Source organism: Phyllostomus discolor, chromosome 13 (assembly GCF_004126475.2).
Source record: "Phyllostomus discolor isolate MPI-MPIP mPhyDis1 chromosome 13, mPhyDis1.pri.v3, whole genome shotgun sequence".
NCBI lineage: Eukaryota > Metazoa > Chordata > Mammalia > Chiroptera > Phyllostomidae > Phyllostomus > Phyllostomus discolor.
This window is the reverse complement of record NC_040915.2, coordinates 10,583,700-10,606,066: the sequence shown is the minus strand read 5'-3', so window position 1 is coordinate 10,606,066 and position 22,367 is coordinate 10,583,700. Positions and strand designations below refer to the sequence as shown.

The 22,367-nt window shown below is 49.7% G+C and overlaps 1 protein-coding gene across 3 annotated transcripts in view; it reads left to right on the top strand.

Annotated features, from left to right (window-relative positions):
- SPOCK1 (SPARC (osteonectin), cwcv and kazal like domains proteoglycan 1) overlaps nucleotides 1-22,367 on the top strand; it is a 459,872-nt gene that overhangs the window by 175,940 nt on the left and 261,565 nt on the right. For 2 of the 3 annotated variants that reach the window (XM_028528572.2, XM_028528573.2), the window contains exon 3: nucleotides 21,424-21,469. In XM_028528572.2, coding sequence (XP_028384373.1) covers nucleotides 21,424-21,469 — 46 coding nt within the window. Of the gene's footprint in view, nucleotides 1-16,298; nucleotides 16,308-21,423; nucleotides 21,470-22,367 lie in introns of all 3 variants that reach the window. The other variant, XM_028528570.2, reaches the window with a different exon arrangement.

Below are 22,367 nucleotides of genomic sequence, written 5' to 3'. Positions count from 1 at the left end.
ATTGCACTTTTGCCCTGCCCTGGAGATTAGCCCTCAGGCATGTTTTGGCCTGGGGGCATCCTGTTTTGTGAAGTGCATTCAAATATCTCTCCCCTTTTAATTGGATTGTTGGTCTTTTTCTTATCACTTTGTATCTAGTTTTTCTACCTTCTAGATGTGAGCCATTTCTCGGTTTTAAACAGTGCTGGTGTCTTCTCTTACTGTGGTTTGTTTTTTTCACTCTCCTCCTGGGTGTTTTTGATGAGGAAGGTGGTTTGTGAGTTTTCTTCTTCGCATACCTTTTCCCTTACATTTTTTAAAGCAATATCTAGGAAAATGTGATTACCTGCTTTTGTTGAGCAGAGTATACAGCTCTCTGTGGCTTTGCTCTGGCTCCATCAACAAGCCTCCAGCCAAGACACCTGGGGTCTTTCCTCCTGAACTGCTTTTTCTTTGTGATAGAACGAAACCGCCTTTCCTCACCTTTGCCTCTGGCTTACATGTTAGAGTTTTTGGTTTTTATTTTCTCTTCTTTTTTTTAACGACTCTAAGTCACTGACTCTTTGGACCTGTTTTAAGACAGTGGAGCCAGAGAAGTCTGTGTTCAAGAAAAGCAACCAACAGGCCAATCAAGGATTCCCTTTATTTATTTTCCTAAAATGGTGATATGATGGGCAGGCTCTGAAAAGAAGAGGAATTGAGGGTTAACATGCACATTAGTGAGAATCATTTCTTAAACAATAATTCTACTTACCATGGCTACTCATTATGAACACTAATCAGTACTTTTGCTAAGCACTGTTCATAGATTACCTCACTGAGACTTTGTAAAGTCTATGAAGTGGGACCCATTAACAACTTCATTTTATAGATTGGAAAAGCGAGGTTCTTTACCTCCACAGTTACACAGTCAATAAACATTGGAGCTGAGATTCCAAGGGGCTCCTCTGGACTCCAGAGCTCAGTGCCCTGTCCTGCTCCCCACCAGTGGAGGAGGTGCAGCCTTGCTCTTTGCAATTTGGATCACACCCATCAGACTACATTTCAGGCTCCTCCTACCGACAGTTCAGTACTGATGAGTAATTGGGTAGCTTTTCCTTCTGCAGGTCTCCATCTCGGAAATACATTGCAGGGCTGACTGTCTTCTTTTAAAGTTGCTCAGTTTCTCCTAATTCTGCAAGGCATTGCATCTCATTCCCTGGGGCCATCAGGAGGGTCTAGAAGTTTTGAGTAAAACATGGTGGCTTTAGTGCTTAGCAACAGCTTGGTCGAGAATTGTCTGTAAAAATTACTGTGTCCAAGCTGAGCAGCAAACCTGGGAGAGCACAGTGACTCGAATCTCTGCTCTCAGATCTTCTCTCTGCTCATTGGCCGAAGACCTTACTTTCCAGGTTGCTGACCCAATCCTCACAGCTATGAGGGTGGGAACTGGCCCTGGCCAGGGAGATGGGACACTCGTAAGGGAAGCACTGAGTAGGATTCAGGGCCCTCTGCTGGGCTCTTTATGTTGTGAGCAGCGTGTGGTCAAGACTCGGAAAAGAGTTAGGGTGGGGTATGTTTAAGGGTTCCCACATCTCTTAGATCTTGGTTTGTGGCTGGAAGGGAGTAACAGCTGTCATTACCTATTCTTTCAAAATGCCAACCGTACCTTGCCTTGAGTGGCACCATTTATGACAGTTGATTTAGAAGCCACCTGTATGTTGTGGAGTTGGGCTCATGGAAGGAGGAAGTCACAAGAAGATGGGGACTGGGCCTGTGTCCCTCTCTTTGGGTGAGGAGGCCCTTTCAGTGCCCCGGGGGCCGTAGCAGTGGTGAAGTCGGGCTCCGTGGGACTGCTGTAGCTCAGTGGCTTGTCATCTGGGGGTGATGCTCGAGACTCCCCCTTTCCCCATAACCAGTGGGCCTTGTCTTACTGTGCTTCTACTTGACTATTGATTACCTCTCGCAAAGGGACTTCCCTTCAGATTTAACTTCAAAATAGTATTTTCTCAATTTTATGGCTTGTGACTTCCACCCGCCCATTGCTTCTCTCCCCATGTAGGTACCGCCTAAAGCATAAACAGCTGTTTTCTGGGTAATTTTCCACATTGCCTTTTGAACAATTTAGCAGTCGCGAAGGGCCCTGGGAATGATTGCCCCAGCCTGAACCAGCCGTCCGTAGACATAACTGCAATGGCAGCATAAAGATTGGCTGTTTAGGGAGTTCAGAGCTTAGTAATTGCTGAGAGCAATTTGCTTTCTCTCCTCACTAGTATCTGTCTAGAGACAACTGCAGAATCTTTTAGGGGCATCTGAGAAAAATCTTATCCTTCGAGTTGGAGGTGGAAAAAGAAGAATGCAATTTCATTCGCTGCTTAACTAATTTCTAACAATTTAACTAAGTTTTTGCCCTCTGAAGTCTCAGGAAGACAATTTTGAGTGTGTTTTTTTCCACTTGCATAGGATGGAGGGGAAAGGAAGTCTCATGGGTCCTCTCTCCCAGCACGGTCTCTCGGGGGAGTGTTGCCAGGTGCCGAGGCAGAGACTGGCTGCTGTGGGACCTTTTGTGGCACGTGGCTCAGCTTGGCCTCCTGCAAGTCAGGCTGCAACTCTGTGCCCAGGAGGTGGAGTGCGGGGCCTGTACACCCGGGCAGTTCTCAGGGCCAGACCCAGGCTCTCTTCTGCTGGGGAACTCCAGGCAGAAGCAGTTTACCTCCTGGCAGCTGTGCAGGACCCTTGTCCATCTTGTGATGATTGGGTAGTGGGGGAGGGGCGATGGCCTTGGAGGCAGCGGTCAAGAGAGCTGCGCATCTGAGAGCAGTCGCACCGTGCCTCAGGACGCATTTTGCTCTCAGGTTAAAAGTCTCTTTTTGTTGAGGCTGGAACCTATACCTTATCCACTTTAAGATGTTAGGGAAATTGCTCAGCTGTTCCTGGATTCCTTTAATAAACTCTTAGGTAAGTGATCACCAAGAGAGTCAATAAATGTCAAATGAACTGAATGGGACTCTGTAAATCTTCCTTTAAAATACCTAATTTCCACTGTTACCAACCTTTTAGAATAATGGAGCCCGTTAATTCACACTGCATGTAAAACAGTGGTCTGTCTTTCTCCTTAATGCAAAGTTCCATCCTAACTCGGGGGTGAAGGCGAGTTTGTTCTCCTTAGTGACAGCTCTTCCTTAGTGACAGTTCCTGTCACTGGCTTCCCTGCCACCTTCCTGCTCTGAGTCTGCGCACTTGACTCTCTTCTGTCTCACTTCCCCGTTCCAGGCTGCAGGCTCACCTGGCGTTCGGTGAGACTGCTCCTCCAGCATCCTGCCTGCTCCCTCCAGCAGGTACACAGCAGGCCTGCCCCAGCCGCCTCGGGATCAGTGAGAAACAGGCAGAGGAGGCCCCATGCGGGTGCAGCCCTGCTCCAGGGCGTGGTTGATGTGTGCAGTGTACACGGGTTTCAGCCCCCACTCCTTTCCTGGCCTGGCAGTCTTGTGCTGTGAGCAACCTGTGCAGCCATCCGTGCTGACTCTGTGGACACTCACGTGTGAAGTCCGTGGCCAGGGCTCAACACACGATAGATAGATATCCAATAAATAGCTATTCCTTTTCCATCCCTTCTTACCCACAACAGAAATGTACTCTTGGCTGAAAAGAGAGTTGCCACATTTATAATGCCTTTGAGGCCATGAGATACAGAAGAGAGGCTACGATCTTTGGAAACCAGTGGGCTTAGGGTTGCACCCTACCTGGCTTTGCGCTTTGACACTTAAGCCAACTGTGTGATCCCTAACATCTCAGCACCTCATTTTATCCTTAAAATGGGACCACAGACAGCATCGACCACGTGGAACAGTGGAGAGGGTGCAGAGAAGTGGTCTGCTCAGAGCAGGGAGATGAACTCAGCCCGAGGCTGAATCCAGCTGAAGTCAGTAGTTTAGAATATTCTGTACATTTTTAAAGGTGGGTAGTATGTGGCCCACAAAGCCAAACCTATTTACACTTTGGCCCTTTCTGGAAAAGTTTGTCGACCCCCCAGTGTGGAGGGTTGAGCTGTGGCTGGCACTGGGTAGCAGCTCCTTATGTGGGATGTTCCCTCCTCCTTCTCTCACAAATCTCTCCCCGGGAAAATTCCCCGCCTGAGCATTTGGTGCGGAGGGATTCCATCACCACGACCAGCCTTAGGCTAAAGCAGGCTTCAGAATGGAAATGCGTAGCAGGTCCTCGGTGTCGGTCTTCCCCCGCCCCCTTACGGTGTAAAACTCACCGAGGGCCACGTGTGTGCATGGTTACCACAGGTGTGAGTAGCTCTCCATAATTTCTGATAAATCATTGTGTTTAGGCTGCGTGTTAGTGGAACATTTTTCTGACAGTCTCTAACCCAGTTATTTATTTTCTTGGAGAAAACACAACCCAGAATGGTGTGGAAATGAACTGCCACTGTGAGCACGGGACTGCTCACATGGTGGGAGGAAGATTTATGTTCCCAGGTACACCGTGGTTGCGGAAGGTTTAAGAGTGATGCGGCCCTCTAAGAGCAGAGACAGTGTTAGTAAGCACAGACGGTCTGGGGGCGCTGGTCGAGTGTGGAAGAACGTAAGGACCAGCACGAGGGCAGGCGGGGACCCAATCATATTTGCACCTGGTTTGGTGAGGCGGATTCGGATCCCTTACGGTGGAGTGATCACACAGGCGAGTGCCGTGGGACCGGTCTGGAGCATGCGCTGCCGCTGGGGGAGGAGGCACGTCAGTCGGGGTTGACTCGCAAATCAGGCGACAGATGGGGTCCTTAGCAAGGACCCCACCTGGAACCTGTGTGAGGTCGTGCAGCTCAGCAGGGAGATGCCTGTCTCACCCTTCGCCCTGCAGCCCAGCCCCACCCCAGCAACCGCGCAGTGGACCGGTGTCATTAGCATGTTCCTCCTGGGATTTCACTTCTTCTCTCTTCTCTTTTCATACTCTGGCTTCACCCCTGTCTTAGCCATTGAGGCTCTGCTTCCTTGGGCATGGTCAAGGGTGGGCCTTTTCCTTCAAAAGAATTAAGTTATCAGTTTCCAAGAGAAGTCATAACTTCTTCAGTTTCCAAGAGAAGTCATAACTTCTTCACATACCAGCTCTGATTCAACCAGTCACTGTTCTGAGTCTCTGCTGGCTGCTAAGGTCTGAGCCAGGTCCAGCGGAGTTCATCTTTGGGGAGCTGATGGTCCAGGACTCGGTGAGGTGCTTGGCCTACTTGAGTGCTGGGCAGTTATGGCCTGTGGCAAGAGCCTCGGGGGCTCTGCGGTTGAACAGAGCTGACTTTGGGTCCCTGTCCTGCTGCTTTCTGCTGTGTGACCCGGAACAAGTTACTTAACCTCTCTGAGCCATGGTCACCTCACTGGTAAAATGTAGAGGATACTGCCATCCTTGCAAAGTCATTGTGATGATTATGAGGGCTGTTTGACATAAAGTTGAGAGCACAGTGCTGGGCCAGTGGCAGACATTCAGAAGACATTTGTTGCTTCCCAATGTAGGCTGAACACAGACTTGAATTGCTGTCTCTTGAACTCCCTTTAGAAAATGATGGGGTGCCAGCACCTCCCTACGGCCCGAGTCCTTGCCCTCCTGCCCACTGGGTCCGTTTTGGGTCTGTAGTAGAAAATATTCTCACATTACCCATGTCCATTTTCCTGGTCACTGTATCTTTTCCCTTCAAGGCTATTCACAGACTGTTTTCATTCCCTTTCTCCCTCTCCACTAGTTCAGAATTCTCCTTACCTTTCATCCTTACCTGGACCCAGGTTGACAGGTAGGTCATAGACTTAGGGGTCACCCAAGACCCTCTCCCCAAGTATTTTTCACCTTGCTGTTGGCAGACACCCTGGCGGGGCTCTGTCACCTCGGGCCTGGACCCCAACCTGAAGGTGAGTGGCCCGGGAGCTCCTTCCCCAGTTCTGGGAACGAGTTTGGTGGGCGAGCACAGGGAAGAGTACACCGGAGCACAGAGCCCTGCTGTGCAGTGGGGGCAGGAAGGGCAGAGACCCCGAGGACACCCCATGTAGGGTGCTCTGTCCCCAGGAAAGGCAGTAGGTGCCTCGCTGAACCTAGATCCAGCATTAAGAGCTGGCCCTTGCCTTGGTTGGTATAGCTCAGTGGATTGGGCACAGGCCTCTGAACCAAAGGGTCGCCAGTTCGATTCCCAGTCAGGATACCTGCCTGGGTTGCAGGCCAGGTCCCCAGTTGGGGGCACGTGAAGGGCAACCACACATTGGTGTTTCTGTCCCTCTCTTTCTCCTTCCCTTCCCCTCTCTAAAAAATGAATAAAATCTTAAAAAAAAAAAAAGCTGGCCCTCACATCCTTCCCTGGGGCTATTGTGGCCTGTGCTCCTGCAGATACTCACATCTGTAGGGGCATTTGCAGCTGAATTCAGAAGCAACTTTTCCAGAGGTTCTGCACTCACGCAGCACATGGCCTAAGGACCTGCCATACTTCTTGGCACTTCGCAGGGTGGCTGGAGTCAATGGAGACTCCTGGGATTTCGGAGACCCTCCCCAGAAAGAAGGTGGACTTGGTGCAGCGTTGCTGCTGGTGCTTGCCTAGGCATTCGGCACTGCAGAGTCGAAACCAGGCTGTGACAGTGTCTGAGGAGGCTCCACCCCTCCCTGGCAGGGACCCGGAGGATTGAGCCAGAGATTTCCTCTGGCCCAGGCTATTTTGGGGGCCCCCAAGAGGTGAGGAAAGGACCTTGAATGGCTGACTTAGAACCTGGTAGCTTTCCCCCAAGCGACTGTGTCTGTTTGTATTATCACCTTATTATGAAGGCTTTGGCTCCATCCTGCTAAGTCTGTTCCCACTGATAGCACAGGTGTGGGTCCCATCAGGCGCTTGTGTAGATGTTTCCAGCCAGCGTGCCTGCAGACGGCTGGCTGGACTGCGGTGGCAGCCAGCAGATAATGAGAAATCCATCACACACACGCTCTGCTTGAAGCTCTGGGTCACGTGCATTGAGCTGTGAGTAACGCGATTACTTAAGTGGCATTTTATTTACACTTTCACACAGCAGTGGCTGCGGCTTTTCCAACACAGCCATCACCCAGGTTTGGGTTCTTAAAAGTCTTCTCAGAGTTCGGATGGAGCATCACAAATACACTAATCCCTAGGTCTGCTTTTAAAACTGTGTTATCAGTTTAGAGCAGGGGATATATTGAGGTGAGTTTAAAAATGCAGTTACCACCCTGGCTAGGTGGACTGTTGTCCTGTGCACCAGGAGGTTGTGGGTTCAATCTTCAGTCAGGGCACATATCTAGGTTTCGGGTTCGATCCCCCATTGGGGCACATACCTAGGTTGTGAGTTTGACCCCTGGTTGGGGCACATGTAGGAGGCAACTGATTGATGTTTCTCTCTCACATCAGTGTTTCTCTCTGCCTTCCTTCCTCTCTAAAAATCAATGAAAATCATATCCTCAGGTGATTAAAAAAAGTACAGCTACCATTTTTGGCACATATTACCTGCTGGGCCTTTTGCTTACATGTTTCAAATAATCCTCTCAGCCATCCCAGTAAAGTAGGCACCATCGCCCTCACACTGCAGATGAGGAAACTGAAGCTCATGGAGACTGAACTCCTGGCCCAGAATTGTTTTGGCAATGGCCGTGCACACGCCAGGAGAAGTTACCAGTTAAAAAACTGCCACAGGCACTTATGAGTTTTAATGTTTCAGACTGGGAAGCAGGGCCATGGACTGCAGCTCCAAGCTGGGTAAAGAGCTGAATTTGGTGAAAAGGGAGATGTGAGAAATGGACCTCTGAGGCTTTGATGGGCAGCACCAGAGTGACCCAGGCAGGGTTGCTCCCAGAGTTCTAGCAGGCAGTGCTGGGAGGGTGTCCCCCGCTGTAGCTGTGATCTGTGTGTCCTGCCGGGAAGTCAGATGAGGTGTCTGAGCCTCGGATGCCTTATTAAGTGGAGCCATGGTTCGGGTTTGCTGCAGGTGCTGTCATCGCCTCACAGGTAAATGCGTGGTTTCTGCTGGGAGCTCCGGGCCCTTTTCCTGCGTGCCCGTGGCCAGGGCCATGGCTGTGCGAGGGCGAGTGTGTGGAGCTGAGGGCCACCTCCTGCTTCTTCCAGATCTTTCATTCGCTAATAGGGTAGCAGAAACGCCAGGACAAGGGGAATAAAGGAATGATGATCTGTGTGCCAGCCCTGAAACAGGCTGCTAATAAAGGTGTGTGGTTCTGTCCAGCTGCCTGGGAATGTTTCCAGCTGTTGTCCTGGGTCGTGGCTCAAGAAGCTCTTCCTTTTTACCTTCCACTCACTGTGGTCTAAGCTGTTGGTGCACATGGACCTGATAGTGCAGGTTTTGGTGCTGTGTAAATTTGTGTAAAAACAATTTTACCTCTCTGGTCTAGTGTTTGCCTGATATAATGTTAGGGTAATGCTGTCATCACTTTCCCTGTTTCATAGGACTTTGACCGAATGAATGAGTAAATGGATGAGTGAATAGACAACATACAAATACATGAAGTAATCCATGTTAGTTTCTTAAAGATTGAAAAATAATTAAAAAAAATAGAAGCACGGGCCCTGGCTGGTGTGGCTCGGTGGATTGAGTGCTGGCCTGTGAATCAAAGGGTCATCGATTCGATTCCCAGACAGGGAACATGTCTGAGTTGTGGGCCAGGTCCCCAGTAGGGGGCATGTGAGAAGCAACCACACACTGATATTTCTCTCCCTCTCTTTCTCCTTCCTTCCCCCCCTCTCTAAAAAGAAATAAACAAAATCTTAAAAAAAAAGGAAGCAGAAAGAAAATTCTCATATCCCCCCAACTGTTGATACCCTTTTAATTTTTCTCTAATCCTTCCCTGTACTGTTTTTCTTTTCTTCTTACCTTGTTGGGTCCAAGGGCAATATTTAAGGATGGCTGAGGTACCTAAAAAATGTGGCCATGCAGCTGGTAAACGAGAAGATAGTTTCAATGGACAGGGCCTGCCCGCTCCTGCGTGTTGTCCTGCACCTGCAGCAGGGGGCGCTGGAGTGCCTGCTTTCTCTGCAGGGCACTGGGCACAGAGGGCCCTGGTTGTGGAGTGGATGGGGCAGTCACCTGTGCATCTCTGGTTCTCTTTATACTTTGGGTTTTTTGTTTCCTTCCCATGTTCTTGTATGTGGCTTTCTTTTAGGAATCTCTTTATGTTTATGAGAAAGTATTTTGGCTGAATTTTTGATCTTAGGAATTTTTTTTCCAAGAAACTCACTTTTAGTAGCTCTGGGTATCATATGAAAAAACTCAACTGGACTCTTTCTTTTTTAAAAATTTTAATCCTCACTTGAGGATATGTTTCTTAGTTTTAGAGAGGAAGAAGAAGAGGGAGAGAGAGAGAGAGAGAGAGAGAGAGAGCGAGAGAGAGAGAGACGTCCGTCAGTTGCCTCCCATGCACATCCTGACTGGGGATTGAACCCACAACATTTTGGTGTACTGAACAATGCTCCAACTAACTGAGGCACCTGGCCAGGGCTGGACTCACTCTATCTTTTTAAATGTTTGTAAGTTATTAAATAGGAAAGGGACTTTAAAGATTTGGGAGGTAATTACCCTTTGTGTTCATATCAGGTCCTTACACTGAAAGCAGAAGCAGCTTATTGCTTCTGTCTACCTTGGATTCTTGCAGTACATTGATAGCCTGTGAAAATCGCTCCTACTTTATTTACACAGAGCTTTCAGGCGTACTTGAGTTATTATTTGACATACTTAGAATCATTGAATTTTAGAGCTGGAAGGGACTTGCGTTATTATTAACATTCCTGTTATTCCCTGAAATAATAAATGAAAAGAAAGTGTAACAATAAAAGCATTACATACCTTCTGCTGGCTGAGTGCTTCTCCACAAGAAATAAATATATCCTTATTGATGTGTATTTTGTTACCATATAAATGATCTCACCTGATAATTTTGCTCTGGGGGGTTTTGATTTTGAATGATGAGTACCAGGGAACCCTGACTGCGCATCTCTCCCTGCACCTGTTCCCTGCAACAAGAATTGGCCTTTCAAAGGCTCTGCAAGAGCAAGAGCTAATTAATTTCTATCACCGTCTGGGTGTTGGGAGGGGACCTCCAGGGTCCTGGGTCCCAGGGCACAGTCCTATGGCTTGGCCTTTGTCCTCAGGGAGCTCACCTCCAAAGCGAGAGATGTTTAACCATTGGATAAAGTAAAAGCGTAGCGAGCTGGCAGTATGTCTCTGCAGGATGGCACAGACGCTCAGACTAGCTGGTTCCACTTGTGGTCCATAACCACTCACATGCGTCCTTCATAGGCGGCATGGCGACTCTTGCTGGTAAGCTTGGGGGGGCAGGGTGCAAGCTGGCTCTCATCCCTGGGGTGTCATGCATGGGCCTGTGTGGGTCCTCAGATGTAGTGTCGTGGCAGAGCAGACAGAGTGTCATGAGGCCAGTGACCAGCTGCAGTAGCTGCAGAGCTTCCTGGTCCTGGAGCAAAGGGCAGCTGAGTACTGTGGTTTTGGGGGTTGGAAGGCTCTGAGTGAGGCTGGCGGCGTGTTTTGTGGTCTGGCCTCTGTGACTGCGTCTGCACCCACGCTGTGCTGCTTCTCGCTTGAGCTCAGGGCCATCGCAGCAAAGACCTGAGCTCGCTGCGCAGGCAGGCCCACGTGTGGGCCCCTCTGCCTGCTGTTTCCAGTCCCCCCACTGCATGTTCTGGTGGGAAAACTCCCTGTCCGTCCAGACCGGGCCTGGGTCCCATTCCCTTAGCAGAGTCTGCCCTGGTGTTCAGGAGTAGTTGGTGGCTTCCTCCTGGGTGTTCCTGTAACTTTAATTTTTTTGTAAGAACCACATTATCAGCTTACATTTCTGGGTCCCTCTCCCCTAGTCAGACTGCGGGCTCCCAGGGAGTGAGGGCTGGGTATTACTCGTGTCTTTTTCTAGCCTGAGGGAAGCTCTACATGCAGCAGATGTCCCATCGGTGATCACTGTGCGTGCACACGTGGAACGGGCTTCTGCCGTAGGTGTCCTTGGCTTTGCATGGGCTCCCTGTAATCTGACCCGCACTCAGAGAGCCCAGAATGCTTCCAAAAATACCAGTGTGATGGTGTCACCCTCCTAGTGTACTTATGGACACAGCCAGCACAGCTCACGAGTCATGGAGGTCCTCGAGAACTCTCTGCCCGCCCCAGGCCCTGAATGGCCATGGCCAGGTTGTAGAGATTCCCTTGGAGGGAAGAGGACCGCTAGATGTTCATGGAGTGGACTCGTCTGTGGGTCCCCTGGCAGTGGGGGTGGAACTGCTGCTTGGGGACTCACACACCTTGTCTTCACCAGAGGACAGTTCTCTTGTTGTCCCTCTGGACGCTCCACCTTGTCACGTGACACATGTACATCATTTCCTGGACCAACGGGCCAGGTGAGCACATTCCCAACGTGGAGCCTGGTGACGTGCTTTGTGGTCATCTCTCCAGTGTCCTGAGTCCGCCATGTGTCTTCTTGGTGGTGCAGGGAGTGAGAGATGGTGTTACTCAATCTCTGAGTTTCAGAGATGCTTGTGGAGCGAGAGGGAAGGTAGGTGTTCATCTCCACGGTCCAGTGTTCGCTGGACCCATCAGCCCCGGGAGACGGGTCTCCATGGAGGGTGTTCATCGGCCTCAGTGGTGTGTTCCTCTCTCACGACGAGTTCTGGTTTTAGCCGTGGCCACACCTCAGAGAGGGAACACCCTCGCTTCTCCCTGGAAGCTTCTGGTGATGGTAGAGGTAAATGGTGGCTGGGGAGTGTTCTGCACTGGTCACCTCTTAAACACAGGGGAAATGTCACTGCAGAAATGGCAAATTTCAAATGAGCACGCTCCATCCCGACTGTGACACCATTGGCTTGTTGTGGACAAAAGGCCTTGACTGGATTTATCTCTGGGGCCTGGGTGAGGAGCATCTGCTGTGTAAACGGTCCCAGGGCCAGAGCCCCAGGATGCAGAGTTGGGCAGGCACGGTGGCTGCTAGGACACCTTGGGGGACATAGTGAAGCTAGTCTTTATTGCTACCCTTCCCAGATGTTCCCTCGAAGAGAAGGGGCTGAATGACAGAGCTGGGAGGAACTGTAGCGAGCCTGGCTATGCAGCTAATGAAAATTTCATGCAAAGCCTATGGCTGTAGGTCCCCAGAGCGATGGCTGGTGCCAAAGCCACCTCTTCCTCCGTGCTGTGCCTTGATGTGGGAGTCGGCTGTTCTGCTTTGAACTGGGCCCTGGGGAGTGCTGCTGGCGGACGGGGTGAGCGCTTAGTCCGAGCACACAGAGGCAGGGGCTCCTGAGGCTGCTGCCAGAGGGCTGAGGGCCATGGTTCTGAAGCCCAGGTAGCCATCTGGGGTCCCAGTGCATCAGAAAGTTGGGCTGTCCTGCCTGCTTTCCCAGAGCGGCAGATGGTCCAGCGCTTCATCTCACAGAGACTGTGAGAGGCAGATGTTACTCTCCCATCACACAGGCAGGAGCACCGAGGCGAGACGCACTACGCCCCAGCTGTGCTGGAGAGGGCCTCTTGGGAGGCCTCTGGCCTGTGCGTCTATCTCCTGTCCCTCAGCCTCTCCTGCCAGCGTCGGCACAGGGTGGCCAGCCCCATGTCCTCTCCCCAGGGGCCCCAGCGTTCACATGCCTCACCGCCCCTGCCTCCATGTGGAGCACTGTCATGCGGTGGTTAGAGCGTAATCTCAGGGTCGGGCACAGCTGAGCCCAAACCTGCCCCTGCCGCACAGCAGTGGTTTCTCCTCTGTCAGCTTCAGTCTCTGCAGCCATTCCCCGGGGGCCTGGGGGCGCCCGTCTCTGAAGGGAATGGTGAGGTTCTCAGAAAGAACACACAGTCAGGGCTTAGCACAGTGGCTGGTGCATTTTGAGCATTCCAAAATGGTAGCTGCTATTATTACCACACGATTAATATTAATGTTGCTATTACTTTGATAATTTGATTTAATTTCGACTTCAACTTGATGCAAGGCCTGGATCTTGCATCAGATTTCAGCTCAGCTCTGGTGCTGGGTCATAAAGTCCACTCATTCCTCAGAGTGCCTTAGAGGGCCGCAGCAGGTGTGGGGCGAGGGCGCGGGGCAGAGGCCCACCTGTCCTCCTCCTGCACAGCCTGGTCCATTTCTCCAAGCCTTCCAGCGTCATCCCTGATGGGACCAGGTTCTGGTGACTCCCGTCTGAGGCCATTTGAAGGGAGTTGCCTATTTCAGTTTCCTCAGAGACCTCCGGGTCCCAGAGAACTACGGTTTTGAGTCAGAGGGGAGAAGGTGGGGAGGCACAGCCCAAGATTCTGGCATAAAAGAGCAGCGGAGGCTGCACTGTTTCCTGCGCCCCTTCAGTGCTAGATGCCTAGAGCACCTGCTGTGGAACGGGCTCTGTGCTGGGCCCTGGAGGTTTGCAGGTGAAGATGCTGCCCCGGCCTCCTGCGTGGTCCAGTTTGAGGAGTGGCCACCTTGGAAGTGCGGGCAGCTTGGTGCTCTGCTGGGGGCCTCACGGGGGGCTGTAGACAGGTGTGCAGGGATTGGGGACAGGCAGGGGTGCCCGTGAGAAGTGTTGTCTAAACTGGGATTTGGCAGAGCAGTAGCTGTTTTACCCAAGAGGGGTGAGGAGGGTGACTCAGGCAAGCAGCAGCAGCAGCACGTGCAGTCGCAGGGGGGCGGGAGAGCCAGGCTCCTGCAGGGCCAAGAATGGTGTGTTTGCAGCTGGCATGAGGCCTGTGGGCTGGCAGGTAGACTCAGGGAGACAGGAAGGCCCAGCAGAGACCCTACCCCGCAGGGTTCTGTGAGCTGCTGCTGGGCTTGGCCTTGGCCTAGGAGCTGTGGGAGACAACTCGAGTATTTTAGGTGGAGGGAGAGGGGATGACATGATGTGACCAGAGTGTCACTGCAGGAGCAGTGTAGACAACAGCCTGGGCAGGGCTGGAGTGGGGCAGAGGCTGGTTGGGGCAGGTGGCGGTGACCCGAGGGGAAGGTGTCCTGAGCTGAGGGATAGCTGTGTGGCACTAAACTCGTGGGAGGCATGAGAGAGCCAGGAGGGGGAGGGAGAGGACTTGGTCAGGGTCTGAGTGGCCGAGGGGAGGGAGAAGGAAGAGTCCTGCCTGAGACCTGGTTCTTCTGGGCAACTGGGTGGACAGCTGGGGACGCCCTGAGGGGTAGATCTGAGAGCAAGATGAAGATAGGTTGGGAAACTCTGGAAGCTCAGGGACAAGTTCTCTGAGGAGCTGCACCTGGTTTGCTGTTCGTGGTGGGTCTGACTGCCCCCTGGTCACCTCTCAGTAACAGTGATGGAGTTACTGTGTGGTTCCCATAGGCAGTGCGGCTGCGCATTAGAACCATCTGGGGAGCTTTAAAATCCCCCGTCTTGGAGGCCACTGCCCAGGCCACTGAATCAGCATCTCCTGGGGGTCCTTACTGTTTGGAAAGCTCCACAGTGACCCTAGTGGTCAGTCAAGGCTGAGGACTGCTGCTCCCTGGTCCCCACCGTCAGCACCTCCTGTGCAGGATGAGCAGGGAGGAAGAGGTGAGGGGATTGCTAATAGCTGGTGTTTTATACTCTAGAAGCCAGCACCTGGGTGTTTGGGAGGCCTGCCAGCCTAGGAGGTGGCAGGGGTGGCATTCTCAGAAAGACGGCAGAGCAATTAATTTGGAATTTATGATTCTGGGATTAGGCTGGGCCTCGGGCCAGAATAATTTGTATTTTCTGTGAAGTAAAGGTTTACAAGATGGCAAGGGTCTTGTTTGGTGCGCTGATGAGAGGGAGCCTTTTAGGTTCCTCCATCTGTTTTCCGTGTGTCAATGAATGATTATGCAGGAATGCTGCCTGTTCGGAGCAGGCCCAGGCCCCTGACGGGGATCCCGCCAGTCATCACGGTGTGTGTGTGATACGACATGTAGTACCTCACAGTGGTTCGAAATGCCTCACTGGGCCTGAATGTGCAAAATAGCTCTGTGGTGTAAATGTCTTTTTTTAATAGACAGGGTCACTAGGTCTTACAGAGTGGGAGCCTGGCCTTCAAACAGGGACCTTCCTGCCACTCAAGTTTTCAAATTTCATTGATTTGTTTTCTAAGCCAGTCTTCCCATGCGAGACTAATAAATTACATGCATTTTAAAACATTTCATAATTATTTTTTCCCAGGTGCAATTAGTCTCCCTTCGCTTGGGGCCTACTTGATAGGGTTCAAATGCAGAAGTTGTCACATTATTGAAGTTGGAAATGCATTATTTCAGTGTTTCTGGGACATCTCAGTGCCATAAACCTCTGGAGATGGACTCCCAAGTGCGAGTCTGGTATTCACTGAGTCATTCCGTGTGTCCGGTCATGGCCAGGCACTTTGCCTCATTGTCACATTGCTGTGGTCTGGTTTCATGGAGAAGGCGGATGTGGCTCAGAGAAGCTTAAGTGGACGGGGTAAGGCCACACAGCTGGTGCGTGCCAGAGGCTACATTTGAACCCCTGTCTGCTCCTGTGCTTTCGATTCCACAGTACTGGCGGCTTAGTTCCTTTCTGGGTATTCAGAAGATTGCCCCTGATTGGCCCAGGCATTTCAGTAACTTTGCTGATGAGGTCAAGGGTGTGGGGAGCTTTTAGTCTGGGGTGACACCTCTTGTCTTGGTCAGTGGACAAGTGGAGCGTCTCACACCCATTCATATTCCCAGGAGAAGGAGCCCCAGGCAGAGCATGCTTTGGGGAAGAAATCTCAGACTCAGTTTTTCTCTGAGAAGAAACAAGTCAGCGGGTCATCCCCCACCCCCTTCATAGATGGACAGACGGGGACGGACAGATGGTCCCCAGGAAGGGGAACTCCTGAGCTCTTCGTGTGACCACAGGCTTTTAACTGGCTGGAGGCACCGTGACAATCTCCTTGTGTATTTCTAAGACTATAAGTCCCCATCTTTCTGAGGTTTTAGACCCTCCAAGCTATTTTGGAGCTGCAAGGCAAAATAATTTCTTTGCAGAAATGTAGGTCTGTTCCACTTGGTCTCCAATGTCATTTCTGAGTTTTCATTGAATGTCACCCTGTGTCACAGGAAATTGTTCATTTGAAACTCCCGTAGATAGTGATCACGACTGAGTGTTGAATTTAATCACAGTTTTGGTGGCTGTTTCACAGTAACAGCCTGGGTCACTGGGGCACGCTCAGACCTCTCCCCACTTCCTGTACCCTACCCTGTGACCTAACCTTCTTCCCTCCACCTTGGTGAATGATGGGACCTTTCCCAGGGAATGACGGTCAGTGACTTTCTAATGTTATGATAATATGAAAATTTGATGCAGTTATCAAAAATGTTTACATTCATTCCTATTGTTTGATGTGATTCTTTTATTTTTTTCTCATTTATAATGCTTTCGTACTCAGGAAGTTGAGGTAGGTTCTTGACTTTTCAACTGTATGTAGACATAGCATCAAAATAGTTGCCAAATAAAATGTAAATTTCATTCTAAATCCCAAATCTCAGTGGTAAATACTTGCTTTAGTTCAGTGAACCAGCACCACACATATTTATTTTTCATTGGTGTATCCAGGGGATGCAATTTATCAAATGCACATAAGCAGTCCATTTGCTGCTTTATCTTTTCTCATTAGTTACAGTACAAGTATGATTGTCACTTATTATCTGTGTTTTACTAGTGGGTTATTTATTGAAAGAGCAGAGCAACTGACATTGTTATTTTCCGAATCAGTTTGTCTGAGGCCTGCAGGACTTTATACCAAATGTCAGACCAATTTATCAAAGAATCACTCTATCGAGGAAGGAAGTGGTTTTGAGTGTATAAACATACACCCACCTGTGTTGTTTATACACACACCGGGGACACAGAGACGTTAGAGCTGGAGCAGCTGGCGTGCATCTTACACAATTCGGCCACGGCTGCCTTCCTCTGTGTGTGTTACTCACTCCTGGTCGAGGCAGACGCGGCTCCCATTTGTTTTCTGGGCTGGTGTTTTCTGTCATGTCAGGTGATCTTCAGGTGAAACTGCAGGGTTCAAAAACTTAGCTAAAATATTTATGAGGGAGAAACAATCTGTTTCATGTTAGCTAAGTGTCTTTGATTTGTAGTATCTGAAGCCATAAGGTAGATGATATATCACATCACCTTCAGAAGCCACAAATGGCGTTCTGCCACCCTGCCTCTTCCTCAGAGTCTGCTGCACCACCTTCGGAGCTGCAAGAAGCACCTCCTGAAAGGCCACCCCCTGGGAATATTGGAACTAAACCACATCAGCCATTTTGGGACTGTGGGGCAGTGGAAGAAAAATTCAGGTTCCCATCCACAATGGGCCTGAACCACGCACTTCCCAGAGGGTCACGGAGTCTGAGATGAAGGCACGTGACCACTCCAAGTGCAGTGGGGGTGTTTTGGCCTCATTTTGTGTTAGGGAGGATTGAAGGTTTTATTGCAAGATGCCTTACAGAGCAGAATGTTCTTTGGCATATGTGAATACATAGGTATATATATTTGTTAAAATATGTATTGATAAATATATTCTTATTATCAATATATTACCTTATATAGTCTTATTAAATATATTATGTGGAATAATACATAATAATATGCAATGTGTTACATGTGTACATATTTTAAACAAATTTCTTTTCCATGAATGCTTATCAAAATGGATATTTCTAAAATACTGGAAAACCCAGAGTTTCTGGGTACCAGTGATTTCACAGGGTCCAGCACTATGTTAGTGAGATGTTTATTTAGCGAGATGAATGGAGACAGACGGTTTTATCTGTGTTGACCATCTGTGGAAGGTTCACAAACACACTGGGGCCGTGACCATCCCCAGTCTGCCCTTCTTCTCTGCCACCAGCACCACCGCCTTCTGCCTCATCCTGGGCGTGTGACGATTTGTCACTCCTCACTGTGACCTTTGTGCTGGCAAAAAGCCTTCTTACCGTGATGTCATGCTACCCTGGGATATTTCGTGATTTGAGACATAAGGCAGTATGTTCAAATTTGAGACTGTTTAAATTTATGGGTTCTTCCAGGTTTTACCAGCTGGGTAATTTCCTAAAAAGCTGGGTCCTTTCCAGTTATGCAGTGGTGCGGGGAGGCGGGGCCAGCCCTCCTTCAGATGGCTCTCTGCCCTGCCCTGGGGAGGCCTGACGTGGCCACACTGTGCGCTGAGGCCCACGGGGTCTGCGTGTGCAGAACGCTGCCACACTTTCCTCCTCAGCCTGTGTTACGCACAATGAGGAGCAATTGGATTTAATAAACAACTATATTTAGATCTGCATCTTTCTGTTTAGGTTTATGTTTTAAAAATTAACTGTTGCCAAGGGCCTAGCAAGTCATTTTTAAAAGCTTCATCACTAGATGATAAAACGACCAGTTAAGAGGCCAGCTCAGACAGATACACATCTCCTGGTGACTTTGATCTGGCACATCTAACGTGCTTTTTAGCACAGTCTGAGTCTTAACAGGCCACAGCTTGGTTGGGCGAGAAGGGAGATCAGAGGCGAGGGCTCCTGAAGTCCTGCCCCTTCCTAGGACCCGGGCAACTCCGGTGCAGCCAGGAGCACACTCTGATGCAGTGCAGCGTGGAGGTGGGGTGCCCGGGGGCTGCTGCTCCCCAGGATGGGGATCGTCCCTGTCAGGAAACTGAGGGAACTGTTAGGATGATGTAATATACACACCATATATTTTTATTTAAATAAATAAAAATCTAAATTTTCTATCTAATTTGATCGAAAATAAGAAAAAGGCTGGGGTGGTGCCCCTTGGTCCTAGGCCTTGGAAGGAGTGACCAGCACTGGAGCTGGCGACAGAGTGTTGGTTCGGGGCCACAGGCAGCTGTCCTTGTGTCCTCTGAGCACCTGGTTGTTAAGTGGGGCACAGGGATGAGCACAGTCTCAGGAGGTGAAGCCCTAGAAGAGGGATTCTTGTATCTTTGTTTTTTTCCCATGTGGGTTTGGGTGCCGCCTGCCTGGAAATGCCTGCACTGTCAAGTGAGTTGATGGGTTTAGCCCTGGCCTGCCTGGATTGGCCACACTGGCTGGCACAGTGTGGGAGGGGACCGGCATGTCCGGGCATCTCGGGCTTGCAGCGTGCCCTCGAAGAAGTCCCCCTTCCCTGTGCTCCCTGACCATCCCCCCAAGTGGGCTCTGGAGCCTGGAGCGCTTCCTGAGCATTCATGGCCATGGCCCCTGATCGGGGGTTTCTCTCTCAGCTGTAGCCAAGACAGTTACACTGAAGGTTTTATCAGCTCCTGGCTCATTGCTCTTTGCTTTGGCAATCCACTGTCCTAAGGCCGAGCAAAAGCAATCAGATGCAAGGAATCATTTTCTTTCCCTGCTTGGCCTTGCTGAGCAAGGGGCTGTTTGAAGGACCCATTTTGCATAATGAGCTTTCACTCAAGGTGTACTTTCACATTTTGGCAGCAATTAGGCAGTGTTATTACATTTCAATAGGTTTCAAATATTCTAATGCAGATATCTGCTTTTAGAGGCTTTACATTTAAAACTAGGATGTCCCCCAAGAAGTCTGTAAAAAGGGCAATTATAGAAAAAGTGACAGGGTCCAGAAGCACACTTCCAATTCCATCCAAGTTAGAAAGTATGTTGAAGTCATTAGGGAATACTCAGTTCTTGGGACTTCTGCAAACCTTTCTTTGACATCAGAGAGAATGTGACATTTCGGACACCATCCTGAGTTCCCAAGGACTTCCTTGTCTTAGAACAGCACATTCAAGTAGAAAACATTTCCCAAGACTCCCTCTTGCCATTGGACACGATGCCATCCTCTGAGTGTGAGGAGGGCGTCCACGAACCGCAGTCGGGAAGATGGACGCTTTGCTACCTTTTTCTTCAGAGGTGAAGATGAGTTCATCCCGGGTTGTCTCCTCTCTTGCCCTTGTGAACAGCGGAATGTGTTGGCACCATGCTTGTGTCTACGGCTCAGAGCACACTGGCCATCAAACTGAGAAATTGGGTGCTAAATTTTCTGCCTACCATCCAGCCCTTAACTTGGAATCATTCAGCGCTGGCTGCTGGGTTTCAAACCACAGAACTCCAGGAACTCAGAGTTGTGCAGAGAGAGGGACGTGGCTACAGGCCCGTGCTGAGCTTTCTCAGTGGTGCTTTAGGGTGCAGCCGGAGAGGCATCCTGACCAGACGGGCGTGACAGGCAGTTACACCATCAAATCAGAGACAGAGCAAAGGGGCTCAGGTCCTTGGAGTTAAAAATAATTTAATGGCGACTCCCCAGGATCCAGAGGAACCTGCTCATGTTTATTCATGCTCTGGAAAATGGAATGGCTGCCCATGAAGCAATATGTTCTGATTTTACTCTAAACCCAGTTTCCTAAAATCTATTTAAGGGCTTAGGTGAACTCAACAAGGGTTTAATAAAGCCAGGTAATTGCACAACACAGAGGCCAATAACATTCACCGGAGATTGTGGCGGAGATAAACTGCATCGGCAGACAGCATGGGCAATAATTTAAACTAATTGTGCACTTTGATGTAAATTAACTTCTCTGGGAGAGAAATTGAGGCCTTATTTTGGCCATTCTGAAGCTGACTGCAGCGTTCAGAATACCTGCCAAAAGCACATATGGCAAATACTTTGGGTACAGCCAGGAGGAAATTAACTGAAAAAGGGGCACATGCCCTAAAAATGGTGTGAGGATGATGTGCAAGGGCGAAGCCTCTGCACCTTACAAACTACGGTTTTGCTGACAGTGGGGGTGGGTGAATGCGGGAGGGTGGGGGGGTTGGACAGAGAGAGCAGACAGAGCGCTGGTGTGGAAGGAAAGGGTTATTGGGAGAGGGGAAGAGATTAAATGTAACTGTGAAAAAGGGAGTGACCCAGGCCCTTGCAATTTTAAAGTAATGAAGTGTCTAGCCTCTGAGCATAAACGATTCCAGCTGTATCAAGGGAGACACGGTTATCAATCAGCCAGATTGGCCAGCCTTTGCTTTTTTATCTTTACACACTGGGAACAAATGGTGGGAAGCTACATGTTTGCCTGTGGTTAATTCTAGCATTTGCACAGCCCTCTGTTTTTAGGTTTTGTGAGTGCTGGAAAACTGGGAACTGGGCACAGGCTACATGTCTCCATGTAAAAGAAATGTTGACAATTGAATTATCAGCTGTTACAAACAAAGAGCTGTGACCATCAGGGAGAGCAGCAAGGCCTCGCTGAAGCAGCGTAACTGATGGCAAACTCACCTTGCGCTTCGGGAAGGTGTCTTGGTGTGTCTGTCACACTGAGGGGAGCATTGCTGCTTCCGTGTGAGGCCGAAATGCTCTCCCTCTTCCCAGAGTTTAATCCACACAGTCTGAAAGGCAAGCATTGGAAAAGTAAATTGATATTGTTGATTGCACGTTAATGTCTGTGTGGGGAAAGATTTCAAAGTCTTATTGTTTTCCTTTGTGTTTTGGGAGGTGGGGAGAAAGGCAGCTTTTTATGTGGTTATGTGAGAAACTTCCTGAAATCTGACCTTTGTTTTCTATTTCTTTTCCTTATATAGGATGATTATTTCAGAAACTGGAATCCCAACAAGCCCTTTGACCAAGGTAAAGGATGCCGTATTTCTTGCTGTATATTTCATGGGAAACGCTGTCTCATTTGTCCTTCCTTTGCTGAGTTAGAGTTTCACAAGGGTCAGCTAGCTGTCTTATTTCCCCGACTTTGGGAACTGAATTGACTGGGGTGGTCGAAACTTTTATCAAATTGGTTATTTTTTTGAGATTGCCTAAAACAGATTAAGAAAGAATTTGTAATTGAATTGACTGCAAAATCATTGGTTGCTTTTGTTTGGAAAAAAAGTAAGATGGGTATCAGCTGATCTGGAGCACTGGCGCTGAGCCCAGCCATTCCGTGCGTGGGAGCGACTGTGCCGGAGGGGCTGCCCAGGCCCGTGAGCTGTAACCCGAAGCTTCCTTTTCAGAAACGGGTCGGTCCCGAGGGGCTTCCACCAGCCCTGGTATTTTTACTTGTTAACTGAGTTCGTCATGGTTTCCAAACACAAGCGTGGTTCAGAGTTGGCTCACTGGTTGCTGGGGTTTGAGCCCGGTGCTCAGAAGGCTCTTCTGCTCCTGATGTGAAGCCCGCTCCACTGGGCCACTGTAAGTCACCACCGGGCCCTCCTGTACCTCATCTGCCATGAATCACATACCTGTCAGTTGTGCAGGGGGTGTCTGTCGCCAGCACAGACCCTGCGTGCTGACAGTGATGGCAGGTTGTATTTTAAGTACATATATGCAATTAACATTGACACTTGAGGACAAATATAACTACCAAGTCTCAAAGGTCCACGCTTCTGAGGATGCATTTTGGTTGTATAGCTTAAGTATTTGATGGGATCGTGATGGTCAACTTGGCACAAAGGAATCAAGGTGTCAACCTGTAACATGGTAGAAGGTGCTCCCTTCTGCCTTATTGTTGCCATTTGGATGGGTCACACTCTCTCTC